At 39.1% G+C, this 15617-nt stretch overlaps 1 protein-coding gene and 1 pseudogene across 1 annotated transcript in view; one reads left to right on the forward strand and one right to left on the reverse strand.

Moving 5' to 3' along the window:
- The window catches only part of ME3 (malic enzyme 3), a 341867-nt gene that overhangs the window by 171646 nt on the left and 154604 nt on the right, over positions 1–15617 (reverse strand). The window contains exons 3-4 of the mRNA XM_043997795.1: positions 2825–2958; positions 1669–1818 (exon numbers count right to left, since the gene is read on the reverse strand). Of these exons, the coding sequence (XP_043853730.1) occupies positions 1669–1818; positions 2825–2958 (284 nt within the window). The remainder of the gene's footprint in view (positions 1–1668; positions 1819–2824; positions 2959–15617) is intronic.
- LOC122750917 lies at positions 8182–8389 on the forward strand (annotated as a pseudogene).

Consider the following 15617-nt stretch of genomic DNA (forward strand, 5'->3'; position numbering starts at 1 on the left):
TGATTACTAATGATAAAAAGTTGCACATTTGCATACACAATGTAATATTTCTCCACAGAACTATATAAATGCATAATTATAACAAGTATTCATGTATGCAATATAGCTGCAGTTTGACAGCTCCTTAGCAGCTCCAGGTACCTTCTGCACTCTCCTTTCATTTTCTTTAAGCACAAAGGAAAGATGGGAGTTAAGGTAAGGAAAAGTCATTGCAAATTGCAAAGGACCAAGTAGGAAGACTGAAAGAACTTGTAAACTCTAGTAGGAATTTTGAATGGGTAGCAGTGTACTTTTGCACCAGTTCCTCTATTTATGGTAATGCTCATTTCCTTGGTCAGAAACATCTGTCTTGCGCTTCTGGGGTGGAAGCAATCAATGTGTGCTGGAGTGGTTGGAATGGGAATCCCCCCACACCAATCATGCCAACAACACATAATTGTCTGTGTTGCCAAGAGACCCCAAAAGCCAATGAGGAGGAAATAGGAAATGGTTGCTTGTTGAGCTAGGGTACTCCTAGGGGATGATGGTGGTTGTGTATGTGGTGGTAACCAAAGGGAGAAGATGCTGAGGCTGCCTGATTATATAACTTGGGAGTGAGCTGCCTGCAAATTTTTCTTGGAGATTGACCCGGAAGAAGATGCTATCCCAACAGGGATCACCATCCACATTGAGATAAAGGTAAACCAGATATTGGTGGGATGTTGACCTTTTACACACACACACACACACACACACACACACACACACACACACCACTTTGTGACTCTGAGATCAAGCATGCTTGGTATAAAGGCCACTTAGGTCCACTTGTCTCAGTGATGATAATGAGAAGCAGAGCACAAGAAGGTAAGCACAAGAAAGTTTAGCACTTCCCCCCCAAAACTAGTGGTTGGGGGTTTCTAAAGCCACAGTGAATTTTAACCCTGTGCCTTTTACATTTCAATTTTCTTTAGTAAATGCAATCTAATCTATACATATGTGAATAATCTTTTCTGACATCTCAAAGTTGGGGAAGAGTTTGGAATCCTATGGGAATGGGGGAAACAAACCATATGAATGATTAATTTACATGGAATAAATCATATTCTTAGACTACTCAGAAATTCAAGGAGAGGCACTAAAAGGGAAGAGGTAGATCCAATCCATGCCTGTACAGAAAGCCCAAAAAGTGACTTGAGACAGAGAGACAGAGACAGAGACAGACAGACAGAGACAGAGACAGAGACACACACACACACACACAAACACACACACAAAGAGAGAGAGAGAGAGAGATCTTGAGACATTCTTTTGCTTTTTGGCTCCTTGTTCATCTGTTTATGTTCATATTTTTTCTTTGATCTTCCTAGAGAATGGCTGACTCTAAATCTAGCATACTTTCTATTAGGAAGAAATGGAATGAAGAATAGAGAGAAAGTAGCAAAATGAAAGAGAAGGAGAAGGAGAGAAAGGAAGAAAGGGGAGGCAAGTAAAGAAAGGGAGAAGTAAAGGAGGGAAGAAAGGGAGAGAGAGAGAGAGAGAGACTACTCTGTGTCTGAGTCACAAGGTGGGTTGGTACTCTCTCCTGTTGTCACCCTTATATGTTAATGACCTGTTGAAGGGGGAACACTCCCAGATGACAGACATTCTCTATGAATGAATTCCTTTGTTTATATCCATTCCACTCACCGTGGCCTACGGAAGGTCAGACCATACTGCTGACATGCCAGCCCCACAGTGGGTGTATAGACGATGGGCATGAACTTCTCCACATCTGATGTAAGTACTCGGTAGAAAAGTTTCTCATTCCTGTCTTGGAGTGTCATGAGAATGATGTACCTTAAAAGAGGAAAAGAAAGAAACCAAGGCAATTGTTAGAGCCCACTGTGGATGACCACAGGAAAGCCCAGAGGGGATGCCAAAAGAACATCAAACTAGGTTATATGTTGGGGGGGGGTGGCAATTTCTGTCGGGAAACTGAATCTTCCCCTTTGAGCTGGGTTAGCATCAGGCATAGGCAGAGGAAGTAGTCACCCATATAATGATACAGGGAGAGCCCCCAAAATAATACCTCTATTACCTACTACCCATGCCTGAATTTCCTTTATTAGCTCTCCTATTATAAGAAGTCTTCAAATCCTTGCCTTCTACAACAACAGAGGAGGACTGAAATCCAAATACCCCCTTGGGGTTTTAGCACAGTGACAAATTCATAGTCAGGTGAAAATGACATATCATATCCCTTACTAAGAACAAGTTTCCAAATAAGAGAGAAGAGGGGAGAGGGTAATATGTCATTGGGCCTCTCAAATGGGGAGGAGTCCCAAAGAAAAGGAGAAAGAAACTTCACCCATGTCACAATATTACATGTTTGCACTGGTTCTAAGCTATCTGTATTGTACTCCTTGGGGTACCGGAACACAGTTAGGAGGAATGAGAGCAGAGATGTTGGTTTCATCTAGGCAAAATGCTTCCTAACAAATTACAGTTGTGCCGGATTGGAATGGAGCACCTCAGTAAATAATGAGCTCCCCATCCCAGGAAGTCTTCAAGGAAAAGCTGGATAACCACTTGTCAGGTATACTGTCGAGAGGATTCTTGTTCAGTCACTGGTTGGACTCAATGGTCTCTGATTCCTTCAAAATCTGAGATTCTGTGACTGACTCATGGAATGCCTGGTCTTTCCTAGGAAATCATAAGACCCTTGAGATCAAGTCATCCTTCTGTCTTCATCCCATTCCCTATATCAGGAGTTGCTGGATAAATACTTGTTCAATTGCAAGACTCAGATTGTAGGATTAGAAGGGCTGGGGAAGATTTAACAGCATGGGCATTCTCCACATACTTGTCCAGATCACTGGGCTGTTTCTCATAGTATCTCATCACTCGGAGGAGCTGGACATCTTGGCTCAAGAAGCAAGGGGGTATTAGTCCATGGATGCCAAGCTGAAGCCTTTCTTCCAGTGTAAATGCCATTCCCTAGGAAGATGGAAAAAAACAAAAAAACCATGAACATAAACAGATGAACAAGGAGCCAAAAAGCCAAAGAATGTCTCAAGATCTCTCCCTCTCCCTCCCCCCTACCCCGAACTTGTGCTTTCATAGGTGTCTGAAGTTGCTACTGGAGAACTTCTCCCAATGTAGAAGACCCTTTCTTTGACACTTGTAGTTTTAAGTTTTTTCTGGAACATTGAGAGGTTGAGTGACTTGCCCTGAGTCATATAGCCATTTTTTATAAGAGATAGGATTTGAATCCAGGTCTTCCTGAATCCAAATCCAGCTCTCTCTTTACTATACCATGTTCTTAGTGGCCAATAACTTCCCTCTTAACAGCTGGAAACAATCCCAGTGCCACATGGTGGAAACTAGGACTAACTAGTGTTAAGGGCTAAAATTCTAGCTAAACTGTCTAAAATATCTAATGAGTGGTCGCCAATAAATTATAAGCTTTAGCAAGAGTTAGACTTTTAAGCATTTATTAAGGAGAATAAGAATTTGGTAAAGAGAGAGAAAAAGGCCTAGATTCCTATCTATTAAAGGGAGAGCACATTTCTAGCTCCCTTTTCCGCCAGAGTCCAGAGGAAAGAGGCCCGAGACTCCGCGCCAGTCTCTTCCTTCCTCCTCCCACTAGTCCGCGTCACTTCCTGATACCAAAGACAAGACTCCTGGTCTTGCCCTCAAAGACCTTCGCCTCATGGGCAGAACTCTTCTACAGTTAGTATCCAGCAGGTGGCGTTATTCCAATCGTTACAGTCCCCCCTGTTGTTCCTCAAGAAACAAAATGTTTCCTTGACGGAACAGTAAAAAGAATATAATAACTATTGATAACTAATAATATGTGAACAACAATATAGAAAAGGAAGAGAGGAAAGTTTTGTCCAGAGGGGCGATTTTTTTTTGTCCTCATGAACTGACGCTTTGACATTAGTCTTGCAAAGGGAGGGCCTCTGCAGAGAATACATATTACAGATGGTGTATATTATAACAGAAAGAGAAAAAAAAAACAAAAACAAAAACAACAAATCAAAACTGTTCATTTAAAGTCTCTGAAAGTCTTTTCTTAGATGTCCTCTAGGTGTAGTCGTGGAATGGAAGTCTTTTCAGGGGTTGATGTGTGGATACTGGTAATCAGCCAGGAAATTTCCTACAAAATTGAGCTTAACACAACTTTAAAATAGCTTTGTCAATAATCAAATCAAACAATGAAAGTTCTCAAAAACATGTCTAAGGGAATTCAGAATCTTAGTTGTTACACATGAAACATATAATAAAACAAAAATTGAAACATTCTTTAAAATTATAATATTACTATAGTCCCCCCCTTATGGAGGGTAATTGAGAAGATAATTGCTGCGATATTAATTATTAAAAATAATTTTTTATCTTTGTTTCATCACTTTTTGCATCATCTGCCTAATTATCCTCATGCCATTATGAGAAATTAAAAAATCTAATATAATTGGTAACAGATGTCAAGGCCAAATTCAACACTGTATTTATCATGACACCTGAGATAATTATGGGGGTTACCATAAAAGAACAGAGAAATGATGGGATATGAGCATTCCCACACTTGAGCAGTATGTACTGCCCATACAGTATGCCAGGCTTAAAAGAGGTGGATGGAATATATGTCCATGCCACCGAACATATTGGAAGAAACTGAGTCAGACTTAATCAGATGCATGGGATTGAGATGTCCATGGCATCAGGCATATAGGAGGGAGCATAGAAGCCAGGTGTAGAAGTGAGATGGGTGGGATCAATACTTCCAGCCATCTGTACAATATTGTGGGGAAAAATAAAATATTAAACCAAGAGAATCCAACCTCAACATTTGTCAAAAGCCGTTCCCTTGGCCATACCTTGACTTCATGCATGTCTCCCCTCATGTGACAGTTCAGTGTCTGCTCTTGCGTGTATTCCTCTTGTGATTGGATGGCATCTTGGCCAACTGGCATCTGATAACTCAGAATAAAGGCAATTAATGTCTTAAATGATAAGTTCCCATAATCCAAGTCTCATATGTATTTAAAAATTGAGGATAATAAATGATTGCAAAAAATGTGAATACATCTTGACTCAGAACACAATATATAATTATGCAACAATTTCAAATAATACCCCTTTTTTAAAAACTTAGTATACAATTACTTTTGTGAAAAATCTGAATATATTTAAATACAAGTTAAAGCATAACAGAATCTCAAAGAACTTTTTTTTTTTTGAAAAAAGAAAACTTTTACAAATGTTCCCCTCTTTTTTTTTTTTTTTTTGGAATATGCTTATCAAAAATAATACTTCTAGAATCAATTTACACTTGCCATGGCAAACAATTTGCTAGGGAAATGCTTTAAAGAGTTTGATCAAATAATCAGTTGAGAAAAAATAACAAAAACAAACAACTCAGAATATGGGAGCACAATACTCCTAGAATTAACATTGTATTATGAAATCAAAACCATGTTTCAAAATTAGATAGATGAATGAATAGAAGATACATGTGGAACAATAAAAGACAATGAAATTCAAACTAGGGAAATCTAAATGAATATGAACTTAATATCAATAAGAGTATTATAAAATATAAACTGGACCACATGACTATAAAAAGCTTTTACAAATATTCTCTTTGTTTTAGAAACTAAGTATAAAACACAATCTCAAATGCATGAAAACCTCTACGAAAATAAACCTATACCATTAATTTCAAAATGTACATATAATAGCATAGAAATCCTATGTAACCTCTGAACTGATACTATTACTCTGAGTGAATTCAGAACACTTTTGATTCCGATATCTAAAATCCCCAATACTCATATCAATACCTTGCTGCTTACTTCTACATTTCTGTAAAATATATACCCTTCCATGGCAAAAGAATCGGAGTCTTGAACTATGTTGATGATTGTCATTCTTATTCGGCTTAAGTTTTTCTTCTTTAACCCCTCTATATTGTCTGTCAGCCTTTTCACCATACAAATGCTTTATAAGATTACTAATTAAAGACAAAAGCAGGTTAGCAAAATTATGAACAAAACGAGCATATCTGGAATTTAAAGGGTTTTCTAAAGTTGTCTCAGAAGCACAGCCAGGCTGGGGAAGGGGTGAGCCTGAAGCTGCAAATGCAGTTAGAGAAAGTTGAGCATGCGCATTAGATCTTTGGACTTCCCGGGCCAGGGAAGCAATGGGCTTGGCCATGGGAGGAGTAGAGGGTGGGGTTTGGAGAGGAGGGGAGGGACCAGAGCAATTAGAATCAGACTTGATTTTGAACTCAGGCCTGGATTCCTCTTCCCCCACTTGGCCTCCAGGTGCTAGGGGATTAAAAGCTTCTAGAGGGTGGGTCATTGCCTCCAGGCATGCAAAATTAAAGCAACAATTAGTGTTAGAACTGGGAAAAGCTGCAGGAATCTCTTCAGGTTTCTCTGAAAAAGCATGGTTGGGAGAGGGAGAGATATTTCCTTGTGTGAGTAAGTTGCTGGCTCTTTTAACAAAAATAAAAAGAAAAATAGAAAATCCACAAAAACAAAGCATTAACATGATCTTATCTCCCATTTGTCTGGTTAAACAGACTAAAATCAAAAATAGGGTAATTAGGGAGTTTAAAAGGTCCATTCGAAAAAATTTAAAGGAAAACACAGCCAGTGCGCCAGTACTTAGCAGTTAAAGGGAGAGGGAGGGGAAATTTCTTACCCAACCAGCAGATCAGAAGACTGAGGGTTAGCTTTCCTCTTCGTGGTCAGCCATCTGTTAAGGGCTAAAATTCTAGCTAAACTGTCTAAAATATCTAATGAGTGGTCGCCAATAAATTATAAGCTTTAGCAAGAGTTAGACTTTTAAGCATTTATTAAGGAGAATAAGAATTTGGTAAAGAGAGAGAAAAAGGCCTAGATTCCTATCTATTAAAGGGAGAGCACATTTCTAGCTCCCTTTTCCGCCAGAGTCCAGAGGAAAGAGGCCCGAGACTCCGCGCCAGTCTCTTCCTTCCTCCTCCCACTAGTCCGCGTCACTTCCTGATACCAAAGACAAGACTCCTGGTCTTGCCCTCAAAGACCTTCGCCTCATGGGCAGAACTCTTCTACAGTTAGTATCCAGCAGGTGGCGTTATTCCAATCGTTACACTAGAAAGGGTGTCACATAGGAGAAAGAGCAGTGAATTTTGAGTTGGAGAACCCAGGTTTGAATCTCAGCTCTCTTCTAGCCCAGGTGATCTTAGACAAGTCACTTCCTTTCCTCTGTGTCTTGTCTGAAAAATGAGGGGACCAGACTGGGTATTTTCTAGTTCCAAATCCCATGATTCTAAGTGGTCTGGGTTTCCTGTTTACAGGCTATGAAGTTTTAGGCAGAGAACTCAACAATAAACTCAAGTTTTAAAGAGATACATATAAAAGACAGACAAAAAGGCAAATGAGGATGTAAACTAGAAATGAACATAGTCTTCTAAGAATTATGCCAAAGGTACTAAAACTTACAGTGAAATTAGACTGGCAATAAATGCTAAAGAAAATAAAAGATTTATTTAGATTTGCTTTTTCTTGTTTATGTGTGTGACAAGGCTGATTTAGTAAACCAATTAGCCCGGCCTACTTAGCCTTTATCAGATGAGAACACAGCAATCAGTCAGAGGTGTAAAGAAGGCCAAGATACCTCTTTTGGATCAATCAAAGGCAGCTCAACTAGGCGTGATATGAAGTGTTTAAATTAGTTGAGTTGGTTATGCCTTTTGGAGCTTGTATTAAAGCAGAGAGCTAATTCCTACTAGGGCATTTGAGAATCTGGTACCTTAGTTGTGGAAACCTTCTATCCAAACTCCTGAGAAGGGATTAGTGGGCAAGGGTTAGGATTGGGGAGGGGGGAGGAGAAAGGCTCCAGCCTTCTCCTGATCCCCCAACCCCCATTGACCAAAAGAGTGAACTGGATAGTGAACAGTGAAATAGAGATGCTTAGCCTGGAGACAAAAATCCTTAGAGTGGCCAAAGGATTCTAGATTTATAAGGGGAAGAGATCTTAGGGGTTGTCAGGTCCAACCCTCTCATTATTTTACAGTAGAGGTTAAGTTACTTGACTATGGTCACATAGTTATTAAGTATTAGAGTCAGGATTGCAACCTAAGGCTTGATGGCCATTTTCAGGAATATGAAAAACTATCAGAGTGGTTACATGTCCTTTGGGTCTGGAGCATCAGTTGTGCAGATAGCCATGGATCAGGTAATGCAATTTGTTGATCCTAGTCAGCAGTTTGTAAGGGACTCAATTCGGCTTGTCAAAAGATGTACCAAACCAGATAGAAAAGAATTCCAGAAGATAGTTATGGCAACAGCAGTTGGCTTTGCTATAATGGGATTCATTGATTTTTTGTGTTAAATTGATTCATATGCCTATTAACAACATCATTGTTGGTGGCTGAATACTTCTGGAAGACATTTACTGCTTCAAGCTTGATGGACAAGTTTGGGGGTGGGAAGCTTTAAGCTTTGTTCACTTAGCAAAAATTTTGTTTTATGTGGTTTACCTCCGTGGTATTTTTAATGTCTGAATTAAAATAACTTTTACCAAAAAAAAAAGAAGAAAAAAAGAAAAACTATCACTTATAAGAAGGATGAGTACAGTTTTGCTTGGCCCTAGAGGGCAGAACTGGGAGCAATGAATGGGAGCGGCAGAAAGACAATTGATTCTAGACTTGAGGCACAGAATAACCCTACCACCACTCCCCGCCCCAGCCCTAACAATCAGAACAAAAGCATAATAGACTACCTCTGGAAAGAGCCAGGTCCCTGTTTCTGGAGGTATTCAAAACGGCTACTTGTTAGGGATATTTCTATATTGGTTAGGTATAGGTTAAACTAGGTAGCCTTTGAGATTCTTTCTAGTTAGATTTGAAGATAGGTAGAACTGGTGTGAGAAATGAGAAAAGCAACACAGGAGAGGTCTTGGGCCAGCACTCCCCAGGAGGTGCAAAATTTGGTGAGATAGTGCATACTCACTGCAGGGGATTGGATTAAGATTTGGTCCCCATGGTTCCCCTAATAAATCACTCTCAGTATTGGATCCTGACAACTATACAGTGTGTTCGCTAGCCTTCCCATCTGCAAATTTGATAAGCATGTCAGTCTATTGATAAATATTTATTATGAACCTACTAAGTGCAGGCACTATTCTAAGTGCTGGGGATACAAAGAAAGATAGAAGATGTTTTTTTGTTTTTTTTTTTTTTGTGGGACAATGAGGGTTAAGTGACTTTGCCCAGGGTCACACAGCTAGTAAGTGGCAAGTGTTTGAGGCTGGATCTGAACTCAGTTCCTCCTGAATCCAGGGTCGTGCTTTATCCACTGCACCACCTAGCTGCCCTGATATCCTTGCTTTCAAAGAGCTCACGATCTAATTGGGAGGCAACATGTAGACAATTATGTATAAACAAGATAAATACATGATAAATTGGAGATAATCGATAGAGGGAAGGAACTAGAAGTAAGGGGGAGATGGGAAAAGACTTTGTGTAGAAGATAGGATTTTAGCTAGACCTTAAAGACAGAGAATTAAGGAGGTGGAGGTGAGGAAGAAGGACATTCCAGGCATGTGGAGGCCAGCCAAAGTCAAGAAGAGTTGGATGGTTTTCTTTAGGGAATAGCAAAGAGGCAAGGGTCACTCGATTGTAAGAGTGACATGGGGGGAAATGCATGCATGCCATCTATACTTTTACAAGTGATCAATTAAAACAAAATAGCTAAAGCTCAAATACCTGAGTACACCACTGGAAGCCTCCTTCCAATCTGACATCCAACCATTAATGAATGAATACTCTTTGGGTCTAGTCATTCAACCAGTTCTGATTCCAAAACCATGGAATTGTCAAATCAATCAACAAATATTTATTAAGCACCTATTATGTGCTTATAGGAACACAAGTACAAAGAATGAAATAGTCACTATTCAAAATGAGCTTACATTCTTTTTTAAAGCTCATTTCTTTAAGTATTTAAAATTTTTGAACTACAGAAAAAGTGTCTAAATTTTTCTAAATTGACTTATGCTTGGTCTGTATATACATAGGTCATCATTTCCCCCTAATCACCTCCTTTGTTCCCTCCCCTTCCTCCTCCCTGAGGTAATGAGTAATCAGGTTATAGGTTATACATGTACAGTTATGTAAAATATTACCATATCAGTCATTTTGTATAAGAAAACTCGAATAAAAGAAAAAATGAAATAAAGTGAAAATAGCATGTTTCAGTCTGTGTTCTTTCTTTGGAGGTGGAAAGTTTGCTTTATCATTAGTCCTTTGGGATTGTCTTGGATCATTGTATTGTTAAAAATAGTTAAGTCATTCACAGTTCTTCATCAAACAATATTGCTCTTTCTGTGTACAATGTTCTCCTGGTTCTGTTCATTTCACTTTGCATAAATTCATGTAAGTCTTTTCATGTTTTTCTGAAATCATCCTGTTTGTCATTTCTTTGTATGTGTGTGTGTGAGGCAATTGGGGTTAAGTGACTTGCCCAGGTCACACAGCTAGTAAGTGTTAAGTGTCTGAGGCCGAATTTGAACTCAGGTACTCCTGACTCCAGGGCTGGTGCTCTATCCACTGCGCCACCTAGCTGCCCCATCATTTCTTATAGCACAACAATTTTCATTACAACTATATACCACAGCTTGTTTTACTATTCCTCAATCTCCTTGATTTCCAATTTTTAGTCATGTATAGGGCTTTAAAAGCTAAACGGAATAGTTTAAATTTTATTTTGTAGGCAACTCTAAACAATCTTCCTAAATTTTAATGCCACACATCTGTATTCATCCTCTGATACCAATCCTTGCTTCTATCCTCTAAAATCTAGCTTGCCTTGTGAATTCCCTGTGCATGCATATGTCTCTTAAGAAAACTGACCTTTTTCTTCTTCATTAGAACAGTTTCTCTATGATTTCCAAATTTTATTCTTAAGAACTCCTTAATCTTTCTGGGCTGCCTTTCCCTAAGGAATTTTAGTTCATAAGATCTACCTATTCTTATTCTGAAGTCATTGAAATCTTCTCTCCCAAACTATATGGTACATGTCAGAATATATGTATATGCATTGTCCAGGGCAAATTTAGTATGGGGAGTTAATTGGGTGGCTCACCATATTATTGGGGTTTAGAAAATAATGGGGGGCCTCTAGGTCCAGAGTTTCCCCTTCTCCGAACTGCCTCCTTTCCAGTTATGTCTCCCAGACTAATAAGAAAGGAGATTAACAGCCTCTTTTTCACAAACAAATCAGGTTTTATTAATGGTAACAAAATTTACAACACAAGTGGAGTTAATAAAGCTAGGGACAATGAGAAAGGGGATAGAGAAAGGGAAAAATACCACCCACTTCCCAGATAGTTAGAATCTAAATCTCTTGGGTAAAAAAGGCCTCCAGGTACCTGGAATAAGCTCTGCTTCCTCAGCTACTCAGAACAGCTTGGATCTGCCAAAAACTAACTCAAATCCCAAACTTGTTTCCAGCTCAGCTGGCTTAATGAGCCATCCCTGGAATCTGCAGTTTTAAGGGGAAGCAGCTTTGCAGTATCTCCTGGTTAGGTTTGAAAATCAAACACACACCAGCTCCTCTCTCCCTCTGTCTCTACCTTCCTTTACCGTCCCTCTCTGGGAGTCTCTCCTCTCCCCCTTCCTCCCTCTCTCACAGGAAGGGTGGTTCTATAGCAATGCTTAGTCTCTAATTGGTTTAACATACCCCCTGGGCTGTCCCCATTATAATTTGGCCAGGCCCATGTGGGCATGGGGGGAACTCCTAGGTGGGGGTTAGGTACTTAGTTTGATACTTTGACTCAATAAATATTCTTTGTGTTGTTTGTTCCATAATCTCTTAAAGTACACACCTATCTTCTCTTAGGATTTTAAAGCTTGCATCTTTTCTGTCTGACCATGATGAAGCAAAGATGGGGTTATAAAAACTCCAAATCACAATCAATTCCTTACAGTATATGTATGTATATTTATATACATACATACATACATACATACATACATACATACTGTTATGGAGGTTCCAAGATTTCTCCACACAAGTATATTCTTTTAAATAAAATGTTTCCTTTCCCCCTTTACCTATATTGTTCATTTTGAGTCATATTCCAGACATGGGTCTCATAACACCAAGTTTCAGTGATATTTACAAAGTCAAATCTGTCTCCTTGCATTACAACTCCTTAGTTGCTTTTGGTTTTTTACAATCAATCAATGAACAGGCTATTTATTCAGCACTTTGGCTAGATGCTGGAGATAAAAGGACAAAGAATGAAACAATCCTTACTTTCATGGAAATTACATTCCAACAAGGAGACCTAACTTTCTGTCATTGCAGGTAGAGGTTTAAATTAATGTTTATGGAATTTAATTAATCGTAGGTGTGTGTGAATTCTTGATTGTTGAGAAGGGCTAGAAAAGGCTTAGGATCTAGGGTCATAGGATTCAGAACTAGATAGTACCTTAGAGAATATATGGTCTAACTCCCTCCTTTTACAGATAAGGAAATTGAAGCTTAGTTGGTAGACTTACCCAAGGTCATAAATAGCAGAATTGGGATTTGAATTCAGGTCCTAACTACAAATCAGTGTCATGTTGCTTCTCTATCTAGAGCAAGGTTCTTAACCTTTTTTTGTGCCCCGGAACCCATTGGTAATCTGGTGAAGCCAGAGAATCTGAATCAGGCTTCGAAATAATTGAAATAAATGCTAAAATTTAGTTAGAAGCTTGTGAAAATAAAGGTGTAATTTCCCCCTTCATCCAAGTTCATAGATCCTTTGAAATCTATCCATGGAAACCTTAGGCTAGGAATACCAGATCTTCAGTCTATTCCACATGAATCATGATTAATCCAAGGTATTTTTCTATCTCTAGAAAAGAAACATTACCTAAAATCTGGAACATTTCAAAGCACTTCAGCCAGGAAAATAGCTGGAAGTATAGGCAAGATAGATTGCTAAGAATTCTTACAGATGTAAGAAGGTGATTCAGAAACCCTTCCCTGCCCCGCCCCAACCCTTTTTGCAATGTCTGGGTTCAGGGTCATCAGTTCAATAAATCTCTAGGTGCTGGCCACCAGCTCCTCCAATTGGGAATAGTATTTGTCCCTTAATCCCTTTGTATGGGGCCGCTGCCCCCACAGAGTGGGTGCTTTCAAAAAAATATCATTAAGCAACTCAATTGTTCTTCACCCTTCTCAAGAATTTGACTGCCTATGATTGGACCCTGGGGATCCCTATTAAGCCCAGGGGTCTAATTATGACATCATCCTTGTTAGCTGCCATTGTGGCTTTTAATAATTACTCACTGCCTTCTGGAGGGCTAATTGTTATTCTTGGATGACTGCCACCAAGTCCTTTTGTACTTTGAAGAAAAACTGAAACAGTTTAGTGACTGGTGATTTCAGGATTAAAAAGAAATCCAGGGACTTCTTTTTGCACTGAACCTGATTTGGGGGCAACCTCAGCTCTCCAGGCTTCTGGGCAGCTGTGGTGCCTCCTTCTTCAAGTTAGATGCATGTATTGATGTGACAATTGTTTCCATACCTTTATGTAGCACTTACTACCTGCTCCTTGGGGAAAAAAAATAACCAGCAAACTCTCACAGAGTGACTAGTTAACCATGAATTATTACACAAATACTCACTTCATCACCAGAGGGCTTTGTAAATTAATTTCCAGCTCACAACTGTGACTTTACCAATTGTATCAAGTCTAGAGTATGTTAGGGACCCTATACAGAAATCTTCCCCTCTGCAAATGAGGCTAAAACTCTAAGAATGTCAAAATGGGTCATGTCCAAGAGGGAAACTAATTTTGAGGGACTTAGAGGTGTCAGCAACCTACCTACAGCTTAAGGATTAAGTGACTTGCCCAGGGTCACACAGTCAGTTCATATTAAGGGTGGGACTTGAACAGTCCTACAACTTCCTAACTGAGGCTGACTCTTCCATAATACATTGTCTTTCTAAGAATCATTTAGGGCTCTTCAAAACTAAGGGGCTGTTTTCTTCTTGCCTTTACAGGCAGCTGTAACATAGAGGATAAAGCTTTAAATTTTAAAGGGCTGCATAAATGTTAGCTATTGTAACTCTTATTATATATAATATATTATTAGTAGTACAATTAATTGATTGATGTATTTATATTAAATTATATTAATATATTAATGTAAGGGCAATTATTAGCTGTGTGACTCTATGGGTAAATCGCTTAATCTCTGCCTACCTCAAGTTTACTCATCTGTAACAATGGAGATTCTAACCATACATTCCAGGGTTGTTAAAAGGACCAAATGAAATTATAATTCTAATGTGCTGTGATGTTTAAAATCTATATTGTGTGATCGCCTTAAATTAGAAGCTTTAGCACCAGTCTTTGGGCATTAAACATTTATTAAAGCATACAAATGATATCCATCACAGTGCTTAGCACAGAATGGGCACTATGAGAATGTTTATTCTCTTCCCTCACCTCTTTGCAACTCCAGGACCTTGCTCATTTTGTCCAGTCATTCAGTTGTGTCCAACTCTTTGTGACTTCAAGGACCATATTGTCCATTGGGGATTTTTTTGGTAAAGATATTGGAGTGATTTGCCATTTCCTTCTCCAGTGGATTAAGGCAAATAGAGGGTAAGTGCCTTTTCCAGGGTCACAAAGCTATTAAGTGGGGCAGCTAGGTGATACAGTGAATAAAGCACCGGACCTGGATTCAGGAGGACCTGAGTTCAAATCCATCCTTAAACACTTGACACTTACTAACTGTGTGACCCTGGGCAAGTCACTTAACCCTCATTGCCCCACAAAAAAAAAAAACAACAACAAAAAAAGCTAGTAAGTGTCTGAGATCACATTTGAATTTAGGTCTTCCTAAGTCCAGGACCAGTACTTTGTCCACTGGGCCACCTAGATGCTTCTTAGGCAAGGAGAAGTTAAATGACTTGTCAAATGACTAGTAAGTGTCTGAGGCCAGACTGAACTCAGGTCTTCCTGACTCCGGGCCCAGAGTTCTATCCACTGGGCCATCTAGCTGTCTCCCTTTGTCCATAGTAGGCACTAAATAAATAGGTGTTTATGTGAACATACTGTGTAAGAAGACATATAAGGTCAATGTTAAGATGCTTATAACTTGAGCTAGCAGAAGAATACAACAAAGAACCCACCAATCAATTTCTCATGCCTGGAGGTCTGAAAGATCGCTTGTTAGATATACCGTAGAGGAGAATCATTCTTTAGGCAATAGGTGGAATAGATGCTATATCATATCTCTTAGAACTATAAGATTCTGTGTTTCTAGAAGGTGTTTATGAGATGTGAGAACTTGAATTTTGTGACTTCAAAAGGCAAAGGAAGCTAAAGTAATCCCATATAGACAGAGGCTTGTCCATTCTCCACTCTCCAGTCAGGATCAATAAATTAGTCAGTCAGTCAGTGGGTCATAAACATGTATTTATTGAGCACTTTTTAATTACTATTATATAATATTTTTTTTACCATGTTCTAGGCAGATTTCTAAGAGCTGGGGATACAAAGAAAGGCCAACACAGGGACCCAGTTGTCAAGGAGCTTACCTTTTAATGGGGGAGATAATATGTAAAGAAGTAGGTACATACAAAATATTTTTTAAAAGG

The sequence above is a fragment of the Dromiciops gliroides genome, chromosome 3 (genome assembly GCF_019393635.1).
Source record: "Dromiciops gliroides isolate mDroGli1 chromosome 3, mDroGli1.pri, whole genome shotgun sequence".
Classification (NCBI taxonomy): domain Eukaryota; kingdom Metazoa; phylum Chordata; class Mammalia; order Microbiotheria; family Microbiotheriidae; genus Dromiciops; species Dromiciops gliroides.